At 46.4% G+C, this 17695-nt stretch overlaps 1 protein-coding gene across 4 annotated transcripts in view; it reads right to left on the reverse strand.

The window, feature by feature from the left end:
* The window catches only part of LOC118399614 (adenylyl cyclase-associated protein 2-like), a 45823-nt gene that overhangs the window by 3860 nt on the left and 24268 nt on the right, over window positions 1-17695 (reverse strand). For all 4 annotated transcript variants that reach the window (XM_035795846.2, XM_035795848.2, XM_035795845.2 and 1 more), the window contains 4 exons: window positions 9677-9820; window positions 9444-9529; window positions 9151-9256; window positions 309-489 (listed from right to left, as the gene is read on the reverse strand). In XM_035795846.2, coding sequence (XP_035651739.1) covers window positions 309-489; window positions 9151-9256; window positions 9444-9529; window positions 9677-9820 — 517 coding nt within the window. The remainder of the gene's footprint in view (window positions 1-308; window positions 490-9150; window positions 9257-9443; window positions 9530-9676; window positions 9821-17695) is intronic.

Raw genomic sequence — 17695 nt, forward strand, 5'->3', positions numbered from 1 at the left:
ACTATTTTTATGTCCTCAACACAGCAACTCATCAATTCTCCCTCACTTTCTCCTTCTATTTCTCCCCCTCCTTCTTCCTCGTCTTCTCTCCTGTCTTGGCTACCTTTGGATCCCTGGTTCTGCTGGGCAAACAGGGCTGAGTGCTGGGCAGTGGTGCTTTCAGAACTCTATAACTGTTGATTCAACCCACATCCTCTCTCTTCAACTCTCGCTCCCTTTCTTCTTCTGTTTCTACTTCTTTTCCCTCCCTCCCTCCCATGCAGTTGGATCAGAGCTCTTCAACCCCTGGGTGACGGTGGCTTGGCTACCTTTAGTGATTGCTTCTCCTTGGTTCAGCTGGGCGAAGAGAGCCGAGTGCTGGGCCGTGGTGCTGCCGGCCTGTGGCAGTTCGCCTGTGAAGACTGGTGGGGGTCCAGGGGGTGGGGTTGGTGGAAGGGGGCTGGGACCGCCAGGGGCAGGAGCGAACAGAGAGGGTGGAGCAATGGGACCCTGTGATGAGTGACAGAGAGAGTAGTGTTACTCTTTGTGAATCAAGACTAGATGATGGTGAAGAAGTTTGGAACTACAGTCCCCCTCTGTCGAAGATGCTTGGACCTTCTTTTTTCTATATTTTCAGTGGTATTGTTAACAGACACGCCCCCAAAAAGAAAATGAGAGCTAAAAACAGGTTCAGCCTCTGGTTCGACCGTGATCTTGCTGAGTTACTCCACCTCAAGAATTGCATTTGGCAGAAGGCTCGGCACACGCATACTCAGGCTGACTGGCTCTCGTTCAGGCAAATGAGAAATAAGTGCACTCAGGCTATCCGGAAGGCCAAAGTTAGTTACTTTAAGGCTCAGTTCTCTCTCTGTGGGTATAACCCCAAGAAGTTCTGGAAAATGGTTAAAAACCTGAAGAATAAACCCTCCTCCTCACAGCTGCCCATGTCCCTTAATGTTGTTGGTATGGTTGTTATTGACAATAAGCACATGGTTGAGCTCTTTAAATCACCACTTCATTAAGTCAGAATTCCTATTTCACTCAGCCATGCCTCCTTGCCCGTCCAAAATTTCCTCATCTCCCACCCCTTCTAATGACTATCCCCGATGCTTCTCCCTCTTTTTCACCTGCCCTGCTACAAAGTTCCTCCCTGCAGTCCGAGGTCCTAAAGGAGCTCCTGGAACTTGACCCCAAAAAAACATCTGGGACCCTTTCTTCTTTAAGGTTGCTGCCCCTATCAACGCCAAGCCTGTCTCTCCTTTCTGTGTCGTTTCCCATTGCTTGGAAGGCAGCCACGGTTCGTTCTTTATTTAAAAGTGGAAAAATCAAGCTTTTCCGAACTGTTACAGACCTATTTCTATTTTTCCCTGTTTATCAAAAGTGTTGGAAAAACTTGTCAAAAAATCAACTGACTGGCTTTCTTGATGTCTATAGTATTCTCTCTGGTATGCAATCTGGTTTCCGCTCAAGTTATGGATGTGTCACTGACACGCCCTAGATTCTAAGCAATATTGTGCTATTTTTATTGACTTGGCCAAAGCTTTTGATATGGTCGACCATTCCATTCTTGTGGGCCGGCTAAAGAGTATTGGTGTCTCTGAGGGGTCTTTGGCCTGGTTTGCTAACTACCTCTCTCAAAGAGTGCAGTGTATAAAGTCAGAAAATCTGCTTTCTCAGCCACTGCCTGTCAAGGCTCGATCCTAGGCCCCACACTCTTCTCAATTTACATCAACATAGCTCAGGCAGGCAGTAGGAAGCTCTCTCATCCATTTATATGCAGATTATACAGTCTTATACTCAGCTGACCCTCCCCAGATTTAGTGTTAAATGCTCTACAACAAGGCGTTCATAGTGTCCAACAAGCTTTCTCTACCCTTAACCTTGTTCTGAACACCTCCAAAACAAAGGTCATGTGGTGTGGTAAGAAGAATGCCCCTCTCCCCACAGGTGTGATTAATACCTCTTATGGTTTAGAGCCTGGGGTAGTCACCTCATACAAGTAGTAACCCTGATTCAGATGACCATCATACCCATACTAGATTACAGAGACATAATTTAGAGATTGGCAGGACATATCACTGCACTCCTTTTTGGACACATCACTGCACTCTATACTCCTCTGTAAATTGGTCATCTCTGTAAACCCGTCACAAGACCCACTGGTTGATGCTTAGGCCTCACTCCCCACTATCTGAGATATGGTATCTACTACAGCCCTCATCCTCCACATACAACACCCATTCTGCGAGTCACATTCTGTTAAAGGTCATCAAAGCACACACATCCCTGGGTCGCTCCTCTTTTCAGTTCACTGCAGCTAGCGACTGGAACAAGCTGCAACAAACACTCAAACTGGACTGTTTTATCTCAATCTCTTTATTCAAAGACTCAATCATGGACAGTCTTACTGACAGTTGTGGCTGCTTCACATGATGCATTGTTGTTTCTACCTTCTTGCCCTTTGTGCTGCTGACTGTGCCCAATAATGTTCATACCATGTTTTGTGCTGCTACCATGTTGTTGTCATGCTGTGTTGTCATGTGTTGCTGCCTTGCTATATTGTTGTCTTAGGTCTCTATGTAGTGTTGTCTCTCTTGTCGTGATGTGTGTACTTAAACATTTTTAAATGTTTCATCCCAGCCCCGCAGGAGGCCTTTTGCCTTTTGGTAGGCCATCATTGTAAATAAGATTTTGTTCTTCACTGACTTACCTAGTTAAATAAAGGTTAAATCAAATAAAATACAGTTGTTGGCCGGCAGGTGGAGTATAGGACAAATAGTTGAGGGTCTTCATATTCAACTGGTTTCTTGTAGCAGATGTGGCCAACGTCAAAGCTGGGTTGGAATAAACGCCTGCAAACACTGTCCCTCCAGCTCTCCAGGACCAGAGTGGTCCATCCTTGGCAAATAGGATCCTTAACTACCACTGTGTGCTGTTCTTGATGTTTATATATGCATATGGTGAAAAGTGGAGACCTAAGGCAGGGATTAAATCCGACTGTATGTTGTGACAATGCAGCTTTTAAAGGCAATGTTCCCGCATTGATCGCATTCATGGTAAACGCTGCATATATGGGGTCAATCAGAAATGACCTTTAATGTCAAGCGTGCTATAACACGGATCTAAGGCAGATTGGATTGAGTCCTGCTGCGACAGGGACTCTGGTCAACCTTTACTCTAAATGCATTTTTTCTCACTGAGAGCCTTACTTACCAAGCTAATGAGCAGATGAATGTAAAGCCCCATGCCCGCCAACTCCAGAAAAGACAGACTCTCTCTGTCTGTCTGTCTGTCTGTCTGTCTGTCTGTCTGTCTGTCTGTCTGTCTGTCTGTCTGTCTGTCTGTCTGTCTGTCTGTCTGTCTGTCTGTGACTACACAGCTGTCAAGGACAGTTACCCATGATCCCCCTTCTACACTCAAACATGCCACAGCAACTGTACAACCCCCTCCCCCCCTCCCTCCACACATACACATGCACACACACACACGCATGCATGCACACGCACGAACGCACACACACACCATGCAAGTACCGCTGCAGCCAGTGTGAGACTGATGTACTGGTGATTGGTGTTGCAGTTCATTGGGGGTTTAGCAGTCTATGAGGTCCAACTGACAGTACTCAACCTCTGACCTGTGACACGTGTGGTACATATCATTACAAAACAACACAGTTGTATTATTTGTCAGTTTAGCAAATGCCCAATAATTAAAGCTGAGTGCAATGAAATGAAGGGCTGGATTCACTCCATAACATGAAAGAACCGCATAAAAATTGAAAGGTAATTTCCGATTGAGCCTACATATGCAGTGTATACCGTGAACGTGGGAACGCAGTCTCCACGAACATTGCCTTTACATTTTAATCGAGCTATAACGCAGATTTTCCGTGATACTTCTGGGATACGGACTGAATCCAGAGCTGTGAGTGTGTAGTTTGTGTGAATACACAACGTGTGTGTGTCTGCATGTGTGACAGTGTGTCCCTCTGATCAGAAGCAGACAGATTAGATGAGAGAAAAGCCCAGTAGTTTAAAGTAGGTTGTGGGGTGTGTTGGAGCAGGTGTGTAGGGCCTGAACTTCACAAGGCTTTGTTGCGGCTTTCTTTGGTGAAGAAAACCTCCATTCAAGTCCACCCTGAGGACCACCTGTCCACGCCACACACTCCTTAACTCACACGCACACAAACGCACACACAAAACCCTGACACCTAACGGCAGGAGGGACACACACTCTCGCATGTGCACACACACGAGCACACACCTTCAGTCCACCAAATTGTGTGACAGTCTATATGCCTCAAAGGACCACACAGAGGATTCTGGAAGATCACTGAAACAGACAGTGACCTTGAACTGAGTTCAACACTCTTTAGAGAAACATGAAGTCTAAGGAGTTTTACTTTCAGTTATATTGTCACGTAAAAATATAAACAAATAAACGTATCACTTCCACTGGATGCAGGAATATGATTTCTGATTGGAAACCTGCCAGAGAGAAAGGGAGAATGAGAAGGGGGGAAGGGAGAGGGAGAAGGGGGGGAGGGAAAGGGAGAATGAGAAGGGGGGAAGGGAGAGGGAGAAGGGGGGAAGGGAGAGGGAGAAGGGGGAAGGGAGAGGGAGAAGGGGGAAGGGAGAGGGAGAAGGGGGAAGGGAGAGGGAGAAGGGGGAAGGGAGAATGAGAAGGGGGAAGGGAGAATGGGTAGGGGGAAGGGAGAGGGAGAAGGGGGAAGGGAGAGGGAGAAGGGGGGAAGGGAGAATGAGAAGGGGGGAAGGGAGAGGGAGAATGAGAAGGGGGAAGGGAGAGGGAGAAGGGGGAGGGAGAATGAGAAGGGGGAAGGGAGAATGGGTAGGGGGAAGGGAGAGGGAGAAGGGGGAAGGGAGAGGGAGAAGGGGGGAAGGGAGAATGAGAAGGGGGAAGGGAGAATGAGAAGGGGGAAGGGAGAATGGGAAGGGGGGAAGGGAGAATGAGAAGGGGGAAGGGAGAGGGAGAAGGGGGGAAAGGAGAGGGAGAAGGGGGGAAAGGAGAGGGAGAAGGGGGGAAGGGAGAATGAGAAGGGGGAAGGGAGAATGAGAAGGGGGAAGGGAGAATGAGAAGGGGGAAGGGAGAATGAGAAGGGGGAAGGGAGAGGGAGAAGGGGGGAAGGGAGAGGGAGAAGGGGGAAGGGAGAGGGAGAAGGGGGGAAGGGAGAGGGAGAAGGGGGGAAGGGAGAGGGAGAAGGGGGAAGGGAGAATGAGAAGGGGGAAGGGAGAATGAGAAGGGGGAAGGGAGAATGGGAAGGGGGGAAGGGAGAATGAGAAGGGGGAAGGGAGAGGGAGAAGGGGGAAGGGAGAATGAGAAGGGGGAAGGGAGAGGGAGAAGGGAGAAGGGGGGAAGGGAGATGGAGAAGGGAGAAGGGGGGAAGGGAGAATGAGAAGGGGGAAGGGAGAATGGGAAGGGGGAAGGGAGAATGAGAAGGGGGAAGGGAGAATGAGAAGGGGGGAAGGGAGAATGAGAAGGGGGAAGGGAGAGGGAGAAGGGGGAAGGGAGAATGAGAAGGGGGAAGGGAGAATGGGAAGGGGGAAGGGAGAATGGGAAGGGGGAAGGGAGAAGGGAGAAGGGAGAAGGGGGGAAGGGAGAGGGAGAATGGAGAGGGAGGGAGAATGAGAAGGGGGGAAGGGAGAATGAGAAGGGGGAAGGGAGATGGAGAAGGGAGGAAGGGAGATGGAGAAGGGGGAAGGGAGAATGAGAAGGGAGAGGGAGAAGGTGGAAAGGGTAAAAGCGAGAAGGGTGGAAGCGAGAAGGGTGGAAGAGAGAGAAGACAGGCAATGTGCACACTGCCCACAAAATGAGGTGGAAACTAAAGTGCACTTCCTAACCTCCTGACAAATGTATGACCATATTAGAGACACATATTTCCCTCAGATTACACAGATCCACAAAGAATTCAAAAACAAAACCAATTTCAATAAATTCCCATATCTACTGGGTGAAATACATCAGTGTGCCATCACAGCAGCAAGATGTGTGACCTGTTGCTATAGAGGGAGAAGGGGGGAAGAGAGAGGGAGAAGGGGGGAAGAGAGAGGGAGAAGGGGGGAAGAGAGAGGGAGAAGGGGGAAGAGAGAAGGAGAAGGGGGGAAAAGAGAGGAAGAGAGAAGGAGAAGGGGGGAAGAGAGAGGGAGAAGGAGAAGGGGGAAGAGAGAGGGAGAAGGGGGAAGAGAAAAGGAGAAGGGGGGAAGAGAGAGGGAGAAGGGGAAGAGAGAAGGGGAAAGAGAAAAGGAGAAGGGGGGAAGAGAGAGGGAGAAGGGGAAGAGAGAAGGAGAAGGGGGGAAGAGAGAAGGAGAAGGGGGGAAGAGAGAAGGAGAAGGGGGGAAGAGAGAAGGAGAAGGGGGAGGAGAGAAGGAGAAGGGGGGAAGGAGAGAAGGAGAAGGGGGGAAGGAGAGAAGGAGAAGGGGGGAAGGAGAGAAGGAGAAGGGGGAAGGAGAGAAGGAGAAGGGGGGAAGAGAGAAGGAGAAGGGGGGAAGGAGAGAAGGAGAAGGGGGAAGAGAGAAGGAGAATGGGGAAGGAGAGAAGGAGAAGGGGGAAGAGAGAAGGAGAAGGGGGAAGAGAGAAGGAGAAGGGGGGAAGGAGAGAAGGAGAAGGGGGGAAGAGAGAAGGAGAAGGGGGGAAGGGAGAAGGAGAAGGGGGGAAGGAGAGAAGGAGAAGGGGGGAAGGAGAGAAGGAGAGGGGGGAAGGAGAGAAGGAGAAGGGGGGAAGAGAGAAGGAGAAGGGGGGAAGGAGAGAAGGAGAAGGGGGAAGAGAGAGGGAGAAGGGGGAAGAGAGAGGGAGAAGGGGGAAGAGAGAGGGAGAAGGGGGGAAGAGAGAGGGAGAAGAGGGGAAGGGAGAAGGAGAAGGGGGAAGAGAGAGAGAGAAGGGGGGAAGAGAGAAGGAGAAGGGGGAAGAGAGAAGGAGAAGGGGGGAAGAGAGAAGGAGAGAAGGAGAGAAGAGAGAGGGAGAAGAGGGGAAGGGAGAAGGAGAAGGGGGAAGAGAGAAGGAGAAGGGGGGAAGAGAGAAGGAGAGAAGGAGAGAAGAGAGAGGGAGAAGGGGGAAGAGAGAAGGGGGAAGAGAGAGGGAGAAGGGGGGAAGAGAGAGGGAGAAGAGGGGAAGGGAGAAGGGGGAAGAGAGAGGGAGAAGGGGGGAAGAGAGAGGGAGAAGGGGGAAGAGAGAAGGAGAAGGGGGGAAGAGAAAAGGACAAAGAGTAGTAGAGGAAGAAAACAGAAAGCAGATGATAGAAGAAGAGCATGAATTCCCAGCAAACTCTACAATTGCTCAATTGAGAACCACAAAGCAGCCACCAGTACACCAGGGACCAAGTCATTCATACAAGCTGGTCCTTAAGCAACCAGCTGCCTGCCTGCATAACGACACATAAAAATATACACTGTGGGGTAATTAACATGAGAACGACATCCCAACTGGCACCATATTCCCTATATAGTGCACTATGTTTGGCCAGACCCTATGGGCTCCATGTAAGTAATATGGTGCCATTTGGACAGCAGCCCTGTACCACTTTCAAAAATAAGGAAACCGAAAACAACATCTGAGGCTCTGCTGCAGATGAAAACAACTGGACGACTCCAACAGAGTCAGAGACAATTATGTCTCGAGGCGAGCTGTAATTCATTGAGTCTTGTTCCTGCCTGTTCAAACCTGCATGGCAAGCAATGTTATAGTTCATCCATAGGGCCAGGAGCGTTTCCTGACCGTGTGACCTGATCACGGAAAAAGCTGGGAATTCTGGGCCTATTTATCCAACCTCAGATAAAAGTCCTGAGAAGTCAGGCAGTGGGACCCAAGTTGTTCCTTCTCAGGTCACAGAGTCCTGAAAAACTCCTGGCTCAGGGAAGAGCAGTGTTCAGGACAGTGTTGAGGAGGTCGGATCAGGTTTTGCTGCTGTAACACATGGATAATAGAATGTGGAGGGAATGCCCCACTGGACGTTAGCTAGCTAGAGGACCGTAGTGCTGCTGAAGTGCTGTAGTATAAGACATTAACTATCCATTATATGTCTCATGTAACTGTTTTACAGCACAGCTACAACATGATGATGGTATAGAGTGGAGTCCGAAATGATTGACACCCTTAATAAAGATGAGCAAAATGACTGTATAAAATAAATCATAAAAATATTTTTGCAATGGCCATCTCAGTCTCCAGACTTGAACCCTATTGAAAACCTGTGGTTTGAACTGAAGAGCACAGACAAAGGATACCAAAGATCTGGAAGGATTCCGTATGGAGGAATGGTCTAAAATCCTCATAAAACACTGTAGAAAAAGTCTCAGTGTTATCTGTTATCATCATAATGTGAGGTATTGAAAAGAGGGGTGTCAATCATTTGAACCATACCTTTAAAAAACATGTATTACTTGTTAAACAACATGTATTTTTCTCTGAGCAATTGTATTAGTATAAAATAATATCATTTCCCAATTTTTGTTGTTTTGTTCCATTTACTTCCGTTTAAGAAAAGTTTTTCAACAGAATCGGCAGAATGAATACACCCCTGATCACGCATAAACACAGTTCATTTTCATAGCACATTGTAATCCTTCTCGCATTTATGCGCTCTTCACCTTGTCCCTTCGCTTGTGGACTTCAATGCACAACACATCAGCTGTATGTGACCAGGCGAAAAAACCTTTCCAAGCCAAACTGCTACACAAGGCCTACATCGTTGTCATCGTATTGGATAAAGTAACATCATAGTCAACAGAGCAAATAGAACTAACGCGTTAGTAAATCCGCCATTATCATGCAGTAACATTACAGTGTACAGTCAGTAAACAGTTTGGCACTTAACCCAGCGGGCCCCGGTTGAAATAAATTAGTCAAACCAAAAGCTTGCCCTGACTTGGAAGAGTTCCAGTGTTGTGTTGGATATACATAGCCAGCTAGCTAACATAGCATCCCTCTATTTGAGCAGGCTAAACTAGCTAGCTGCATTTGCTAGCTAAGTAAGCAAAACTGAAAGTTTTTTTTTTTAAACGAAATCTCTTACTTCTTCATTTTGGAAGAAATAAATGTTTAAACATTTTTAAAAACATGAAATTCACAGAGGAGGATGGCCCTCCCCCTTCTCCTCTAAGGAGCCTCTGCTGGACTGGGTGATTCTTTTTGTAAATCTTAAGTGCCGCTGCTACTCACAATCTTGCTCCAGACTAGGCCTGTTGTGTGATGCTGTTTGATGAAGGCCTGAAGCTCAGTCCAGATGGATAGGTAGGACCCCACCCACTCCACATGACGCTTGTCTCTATAGAGAAAGAGATCAACAGACAGACGGAGAGAAGGGGAGAGAGAGGGTTACAAGGAAAAAGGGGGATGGATTAGGACGAATACACAGAGAGAGAAAAAGACACAGTTATTTTTACATACCAATAATAATCTGCAAAGTATCTAATAAGCTAAAGTTGATGTAATACACTAGCAGTCATACTCACGAGTCTTTATAGTCTTTCAGAACTCTGTTAGTGTAGAAAATGGCAGCATCATTCATCTCCTTCACATAGTGAACTGGCTTCTGGCTCTGGAAGAGAGAAGGAGCGAGAGAAAGAGAAAAAAAGAGAGAGGTATTTAAACAAAGCTGACCCTATGTATGAATTTAGACATCTCTGCTCTGCATTCACAGAAACACAGTGAAGAAGATGTGAATGAGTGAGTGATGTCTCCTCACCACGGCGACCCAGCCCAGTGCTGGGATGCTCTCGCTGACAGCTGATAGGTGGTTGAATTGCCTGCTGCCACGGTTACATTCCCGAAAGTTCTGAATCTCCTGGATTTTCTCTGAGATAGGCTTCAGCAGGTCAGACAGCTCCATCTGGGAGGGAGAGACAGGGGGAGGAGAGAAAGAGAGGGACAATGAAAGAGAGAGAAAGATAGTGAGAGAGAGAGAATGCTTGTCAACAAAAACTGAACAATCTCACAGGTAGTGTCTTTTCTATATGACCGACAATATGCGAATAGCATTTATCAATGACTTAAGTATAACTCAACACCCATACATTCATCTGTAATAGTGCTCTGAGCAGCTCTCACAGTGCTCTCCAGAACCTGAGTGAGAGCACCAGTCTCAATGGGCCAGTTACCTCATGCTACCCGTTATATAGCAGTTTCACTTACTGCCGTGTGCAACTTGACTGTGATTTTATAACTGGCCAACTGGAATTTTATTAGAAGGATCCAACTTCCAGATCCCTGCTAGCTTCCATCCCTATTTCCCTCCCTCCTCCCTCTCCTCCCAGCATTCCTCTGTTCATTGGGAGATCCCTCTGGCCTTGTAAGGCACTGAGCAGGTCTAATGTTTACAGTTTACCTTCACACAACTGGGTAAAGGAACACATTGTTTCCCTAGTGACACTGTAGTACAGTTATCTTATTTTGACCTGTACCTAAGCCGATGTTGCTATGACATTTTAACTAAATATCCCGTGGTGTCGATATGCTGTGGGAAAGATAAATAAATATAATAATTTCTGTTTATTTATTTAGCTTTATTTTGAGAAAGGATGTGATTATTCTTCCATTGCTATGGCAACTGATTTAATTGCATTATGGGTTAAATACAGTGCCATCGGAAAGTAATCAGACCCCCTGACTTTTTACACATTTTGTTACGTTACAGCCTTATTCTAAAATGTATTAAATAAAAAATGTTCCTCATCAATCTACACACAATACCCCATAATGACAAAGCAAAACCATGTTTTAGACATTTTGGCAAATGTATTAAAAATTAAAAACAGAAATACCAAAGGGTTTGAATACATAAGTTTTCAGACCCTTTTCTATGAGACTAAAAATGTAGCTCAGGTGCAACCTGTTTCCATTGATCATCCTTGAGATGTTTCTACATGACACACCCTGATCTGTTTCACCTGTCCTTGTTATTGTCTCCACCCCCTCCAGGTGTTATTCGTTTTCCACAGTGTATTTATCCCTGTGCTTGTATGTTCAAGTCAACCAGCGTTTTTTCCCGTTCTCCTGCTTTTGAATTTCTCCTTTCTCTAATCCTCCAGGTTTTGACCCTTGCCTGTTTCTGGACTCTGTACCCGCCTGTCTGACCACGAGCCTGTCTACCACTCTGTACCTCCTGGACTCTGATCTGGTTTTGACCTTTGACCTGTCCACGACCATTCTCTTGCCTTCTCCTTTTTTGATTATTAAACATCTAAGACTCCAAGCATCTGCATCTGGGTCTCGCCTTGAGTTATGATACTACAACTTTGTTGGAGTCCAACTGTGGTAAATTCAATTAATTGGACATGATTTGGAAAGGCACACACCTGTCAGTTAAAGGCACAACAGCCTGCTTGGAATTCGCCAAAAAGCACCTAAAGTACTGTCAAATCAGGAGAAACATGATTCTCTGGACTGATGAAACCAAGATTGAACTCTTTGGCCTGAATGACAAGCATCACATCTGGAGGAAACCTGGCACATTCCCTACAATGAAGCATGGTGGTGGTGGCAGCATCATGCTGTGTGGATGTTTTTCAGTGGCAGGGACTGGGAGACTAATCAGGAGAGAGAAAGATGAACGGAGCAAAGTACAGAGAGATCCTTGATGAAAACAAGCTCCAGAGCGCTCAGGACTTCAGACTAGCGCGAAGGTTCACCTTCCAACAGGATAATGACCCTAAGCACACAGCCACGACAACGCAGGAGTGGCTTTGGGACAAGTCTTTGAATGTCCTTGAGTGGCCCAGCTAGAGCCTGGACTTGAACAGCACACATTTTTGTTGTATCCCCGGACAATCATGCTTGATTCAACTCATTGAGGGCCTGATTATTAATTGACAAGTTGAATCAGGTGTGCTTGTCTGTGACTACAATAAAAATGTGTACTGTTGGGGGTACTCAAGGTCTGGAGTTGGGAACCACTATCTTAGGTCATCCAATCAGTGGCTTAAATCCTCAAAGAGAGCCTCTCCTAGAAAATGTTTACAGATGTGGAGAGGATGAAATGGTCAGAAGTACTGTACAGCTCTATTCCTAAGTGTATCGGTTTGATTTGAATAAGAATCTTATACACTCCGACATAGTTTGCTGCATTTTACATACTACAGTTTCTCCTTGTGTGTCAGATGGAGAGACAGAAAGAGATAACTTTTTTTTTTTAGCAAATTCTTGCCCAAATCAGATGCACATGATTTTCATAACATGAGATAGACAGTCCTTTCATAGGAAGGACCAACCTCGACTGTCTTACTTTCACTCTCTCCAGATCCCATTGAAAATAATTAGCCTGCTAGAGCATCCTTAAAAGAAAACCACTTCTCCATGAAATGGAGGAAATACCCACTGAGATAAAGTGATGCTATGACCAATTCATCTGTGATGATCATAAGCCTAGTGACGATTAATCTGTGAATTGTACATATCTTTCAGGCTAAAGATCTTCCTCCCTCCCTCCCCTCAACTCTTTCAGTTAATGTACCAGGGGTATCTGATGGCCCAAATCTTTTATTTCAGCCACATTGGTAAGACAGGAGCCCCAAATACCCCCCTCTCAATCATCCTCCACTTCCAATGAAGAGAGACATAAATAGCCAGGATATCTCCAGGCTATGAGTGGGTCAGGGGCCTACATTACACACCATTCACTGAGAAAGAATGTGTAATGAGTGAGAGACGGTAGAGAGAGTTAGACAGAAAGGCGGAGAGAGACGGTAGAGAGAGTTAGACAGAAAGGCAGAGAGAGACAGTAGAGAGAGTTAGACAGAAAGGCGGAGAGAAGGTAGAGAGAGTTAGACAAAGACAGGGAGAGAGACGGTAGAGAGAGTTAGACAGAAAGACAGAGAGAGACGGTAGAGAGAGTTAGACAGAAAGACAGGGAGAGAGACAGTAGAGAGAGTTAGACAGAGAGACGGTAGAGACAGTTAGACAGAAAGACAGAGAGAGACAGTAGAGAGAGTTAGACAAAGACAGGGAGAGAGACGGTAGAGAGAGTTAGACAGAAAGACAGAGAGAGACGGTAGAGAGAGTTAGACAGAAAGACAGGGAGAGAGACAGTAGAGAGAGTTAGACAGAGAGACGGTAGAGAGAGTTAGACAGAAAGACAGAGAGAGACAGTAGAGAGAGTTAGACAGAAAGTCAGGGAGAGAGATGGTAGAGAGAGTTAGACAGAAAGACGGAGAGAGACAGTAGAGAGAGTTAGACAGAAAGACAGGGAGAGACAGTAGAGAGAGTTAGACAGAGAGACGGTAGAGACAGAGAGACGGTAGAGAGAGTTAGACAAAGTCAGGGAGAGAGACAGTAGAGAGAGTTAGACAGAAAGACAGGGAGAGAGATGGTAGAGAGAGTTAGACAGAAAGACAGGGAGAGAGACGGTAGAGAGAGTTAGACAGAAAGACAGGGAGAGAGACAGTAGAGAGAGTTAGACAGAAAGACGGGGAGAGAGATGGTAGAGAGAGTTAGACAGAAAGACGGGGAGAGAGACAGTAGAGAGAGTTAGACAGAAAGACAGGGAGAGACAGTAGAGAGAGTTAGACAGAAAGACAGGGAGAGACAGTAGAGAGAGTTAGACAGAAAGACAGGTAGAGAGATGGTAGAGAGAGTTAGACAGAAAGACGGGGAGAGAGACGGTAGAGAGAGCTAGACAGAAAGACGGGGAGAGAGATGGTAGAGAGAGTTAGACAGAGAGACAGGTAGAGAGAGTTAGACAGAAAGAAAGGAGAGAGATGGTAGAGAGAGTTAGACAGAAAGACAGGGAGAGAGACGGTAGAGAGAGTTAGACAGAAAGACAGAGAGAGACAGTAGAGAAAGTTAGACAGAAAGTCAGGGAGAGAGATGGTAGAGAGAGTTAGACAGAAAGACGGAGAGAGACAGTAGAGAGAGTTAGACAGAAAGTCAGGGAGAGAGATGGTAGAGGGAGTTAGACAGAAAGACAGAGAGAGACAGTAGAGAGAGTAAGACAGAAAGACAGAGAGAGACGGTAGAGAGAGTTAGACAGAAAGACAGGGAGAGAGACAGTAGAGAGAGTTAGACAGAGAGACGGTAGAGAGAGTTAGACAGAAAGACAGAGAGAGACAGTAGAGAGAGTTAGACAGAAAGTCAGGGAGAGACAGTAGAGAGAGTTAGACAGAAAGACAGGGAGAGAGATGGTAGAGAGAGTTAGACAGAAAGACAGGGAGAGAGATGGTAGAGAGAGTTAGACAGAAAGACAGGGAGAGAGATGGTAGAGAGAGTTAGACAGAAAGACAGGTAGAGAGAGTTAGACAGAAAGACAGGTAGAGAGAGTTAGACAGAAAGGACAGAAAGACAGGTAGAGAGAGTTAGACAGAAAGAAAGGGAGAGAGATGGTAGAGAGAGTTAGACAGAAAGACAGGGAGAGAGACAGTAGAGAGAGTTAGACAGAAAGACAGGGAGAGAGATGGTAGAGAGAGTTAGACAGAAAGACGGGGAGAGAGATGGTAGAGAGAGTTAGACAGAAAGACAGGGAGAGAGAGTTAGACAGAAAGAAACGGAGAGAGACAGTAGAGAGAGTTAGACAGAAAGACAGGGAGAGAGACAGTAGAGAGAGTTAGACAGAAAGACAGGGAGAGAGATGGTAGAGAGAGTTAGAAAGAAAGACAGGGAGAGAGATGGTAGAGAGAGTTAGACAGAAAGACAGGGAGAGAGATGGTAGAGAGAGTTAGACAGAAAGACAGGGAGAGAGACAGTAGAGAGAGTTAGACAGAGAGACAGGTAGAGAGTTAGACAGAAAGACGGGGAGAGAGATGGTAGAGAGAGTTAGACAGAAAGACAGGGAGAGAGACAGTAGAGAGAGTTAGACAGAAAGACGGAGAGAGATGGTAGAGAGAGTTAGACAGAAAGACAGGGATAGAGACAGTAGAGAGAGTTAGACAGAGAGACAGGTAGAGAGAGTTAGACAGAAAGACGGGGAGAGAGATGGTAGAGAGAGTTAGACAGAAAGACAGGGAGAGAGACAGTAGAGAGAGTTAGACAGAAAGACGGAGAGAGATGGTAGAGAGAGTTAGACAGAAAGACAGGGAGAGAGATGGTAGAGAGAGTTAGACAGAAAGACAGGGAGAGAGACAGTAGAGAGAGTTAGACAGAGAGACAGGTAGAGAGAGTTAGACAGAAAGAAAGGAGAGAGATGGTAGAGAGAGTTAGACAGAAAGACGGGGAGAGAGATGGTAGAGAGAGTTAGACAGAGAGACAGGTAGAGAGAGTTAGACAGAAAGACGGGGAGAGAGATGGTAGAGAGAGTTAGACAGAAAGACAGGAGAGAGATGGTAGAGAGAGTTAGACAGAAAGACAGGGAGAGATGGTAGAGAGAGTTAGACAGAAAGACAGGAGAGAGACAGTAGAGAGAGTTAGACAGAGAGACAGGTAGAGAGAGTTAGACAGAAAGAAAGGAGAGAGATGGTAGAGAGAGTTAGACAGAAAGACAGGGAGAGAGATGGTAGAGAGAGTTAGACAGAAAGACAGGTAGAGAGACAGTAGAGAGAGTTAGACAAAGAGACAGGTAGAGAGAGAGTTAGACAGAAAGACGGGGAGAGAGATGGTAGAGAGAGTTAGACAGAAAGACAGGAGAGAGAGTTAGACAGAAAGAAAGGGAGAGAGAGTTAGACAGAAAGACGGGGAGAGAGATGGTAGAGAGAGTTAGACAGAAAGACAGGAGAGAGAGTTAGACAGAAAGAAAGGAGAGAGAGTTAGACAGAAAGACGGGGAGAGAGATGGTAGAGAGAGTTAGACAGAAAGACGGGGAGAGAGATGGTAGAGAGAGTTAGACAGAAAGACAGGGAGAGAGATGGTAGAGAGAGTTAGACAGAAAGACAGGGAGAGACAGTAGAGAGAGTTAGACAGAAAGACAGGTAGAGAGAGTTAGACAGAAAGAAAGGGAGAGAGAGTTAGACAGAAAGACGGGGAGAGAGATGGTAGAGAGAGTTAGACAGAAAGACAGGTAGAGAGAGTTAGACAGAAAGAAAGGAGAGAGATGGTAGAGAGAGTTAGACAGAGAGACAGGTAGAGAGATGGTAGAGAGAGTTAGACAGAAAGACGGGGAGAGAGATGGTAGAGAGAGTTAGACAGAAAGACAGGTAGAGAGAGTTAGACAGAAAGAAAGGAGAGAGATGGTAGAGAGAGTTAGACAGAAAGACGGGGAGAGAGATGGTAGAGAGAGTTAGACAGAAAGACAGGTAGAGAGAGTTAGACAGAAAGACAGGGAGAGAGATGGTAGAGAGAGTTAGACAGAAAGACAGGGAGAGAGATGGTAGAGAGAGTTAGACAGAAAGACAGGGAGAGAGATGGTAGAGAGAGTTAGACAGAAAGACAGGGAGAGAGATGGTAGAGAGAGTTAGACAGAAAGACAGGGAGAGAGATGGTAGAGAGAGTTAGACAGAAAGACAGGGAGAGAGATGGTAGAGAGAGTTAGACAGAAAGACAGGAGAGAGATGGTAGAGAGAGTTAGACAGAAAGACAGGGAGAGAGATGGTAGAGAGAGTTAGACAGAAAGACAGGTAGAGAGAGTTAGACAGAAAGAAAGGGAGAGAGATGGTAGAGAGAGTTAGAAAGACTGACAGGGAGAGAGACAGTAGAGAGAGTTAGACAGAAAGACAGGGAGAGAGATGGTAGAGAGAGTTAGACAGAAAGACGGAGAGAGACAGTAGAGAGAGCTAGACAGAAAGACAGGGAGAGAGAGTTAGACAGAAAGAAAGGGAGAGAGATGGTAGAGAGAGTTAGACAGAAAGACGGGGAGAGAGATGGTAGAGAGAGTTAGACAGAAAGACAGGTAGAGAGAGTTAGACAGAAAGACAGGGAGAGAGATGGTAGAGAGAGTTAGACAGAAAGACAGTGAGAGAGACAGTAGAGAGAGTTAGACAGAAAGACAGGGAGAGAGATGGTAGAGAGAGTTAGACAGAAAGACGGGGAGAGAGATAGTAGAGAGAGTTAGACAGAAAGACAGGGAGAGAGAGTTAGACAGAAAGACGGAGAGAGACAGTAGAGAGATTTAGACAGAAAGACAGGGAGAGAGGTGGTAGAGAGAGTTAGACAGAAAGACGGAGAGAGACAGTAGAGAGAGTTAGACAGAAAGACAGGGAGAGAGACAGTAGAGAGAGTTAGACAGAACGACAGGGAGAGAGAGTTAGACAGAAAGACGGAGAGAGACAGTAGAGAGAGATGGTAGAGAGAGTTAGACAGAAAGATGGAGAGAGACAGTAGAGAGAGTTAGACAGAAAGACAGGGAGAGAGATGGTAGAGAGAGTTAGACAGAAAGACGGAGAGAGACAGTAGAGAGAGTTAGACAGAAAGACAGGGGAGAGAGATGGTAGAGAGAGTTAGACAAAGACAGGGAGAGAGAAAGTAGAAGAGAAAAAAATTAACAAAGAGCAGCATCAAGTTATTTGATCTGTACCGTACAAGCACACTATCGGATACCATGGCTTGGCGTCCACTATGTTGATATTCACTGACTGGCCAGGTCTGAGCTAAAATGACCAGGCTATGAGCTATAATGCAAAACATGAGATCAAAGCTCCCAGTGGAAAGTGACCAAGGAGAAACCAACAGTGTGATTCTACAGTGTAAAGCCTCACAGCAGCGCAGAGGGCTGTCGAGGCGAGACAGCTATAGCGTGAGACACACACACACAGACACAGAGTGAAAAGCCTCACGTGTAGTCCAGCTTCACACACACACACGCGCACACACACACACACACACACACACACACACACACACACACACA

This window comes from Oncorhynchus keta, chromosome 20, assembly GCF_023373465.1.
Source record: "Oncorhynchus keta strain PuntledgeMale-10-30-2019 chromosome 20, Oket_V2, whole genome shotgun sequence".
NCBI classification, from domain to species: Eukaryota; Metazoa; Chordata; class Actinopteri; order Salmoniformes; family Salmonidae; genus Oncorhynchus; species Oncorhynchus keta.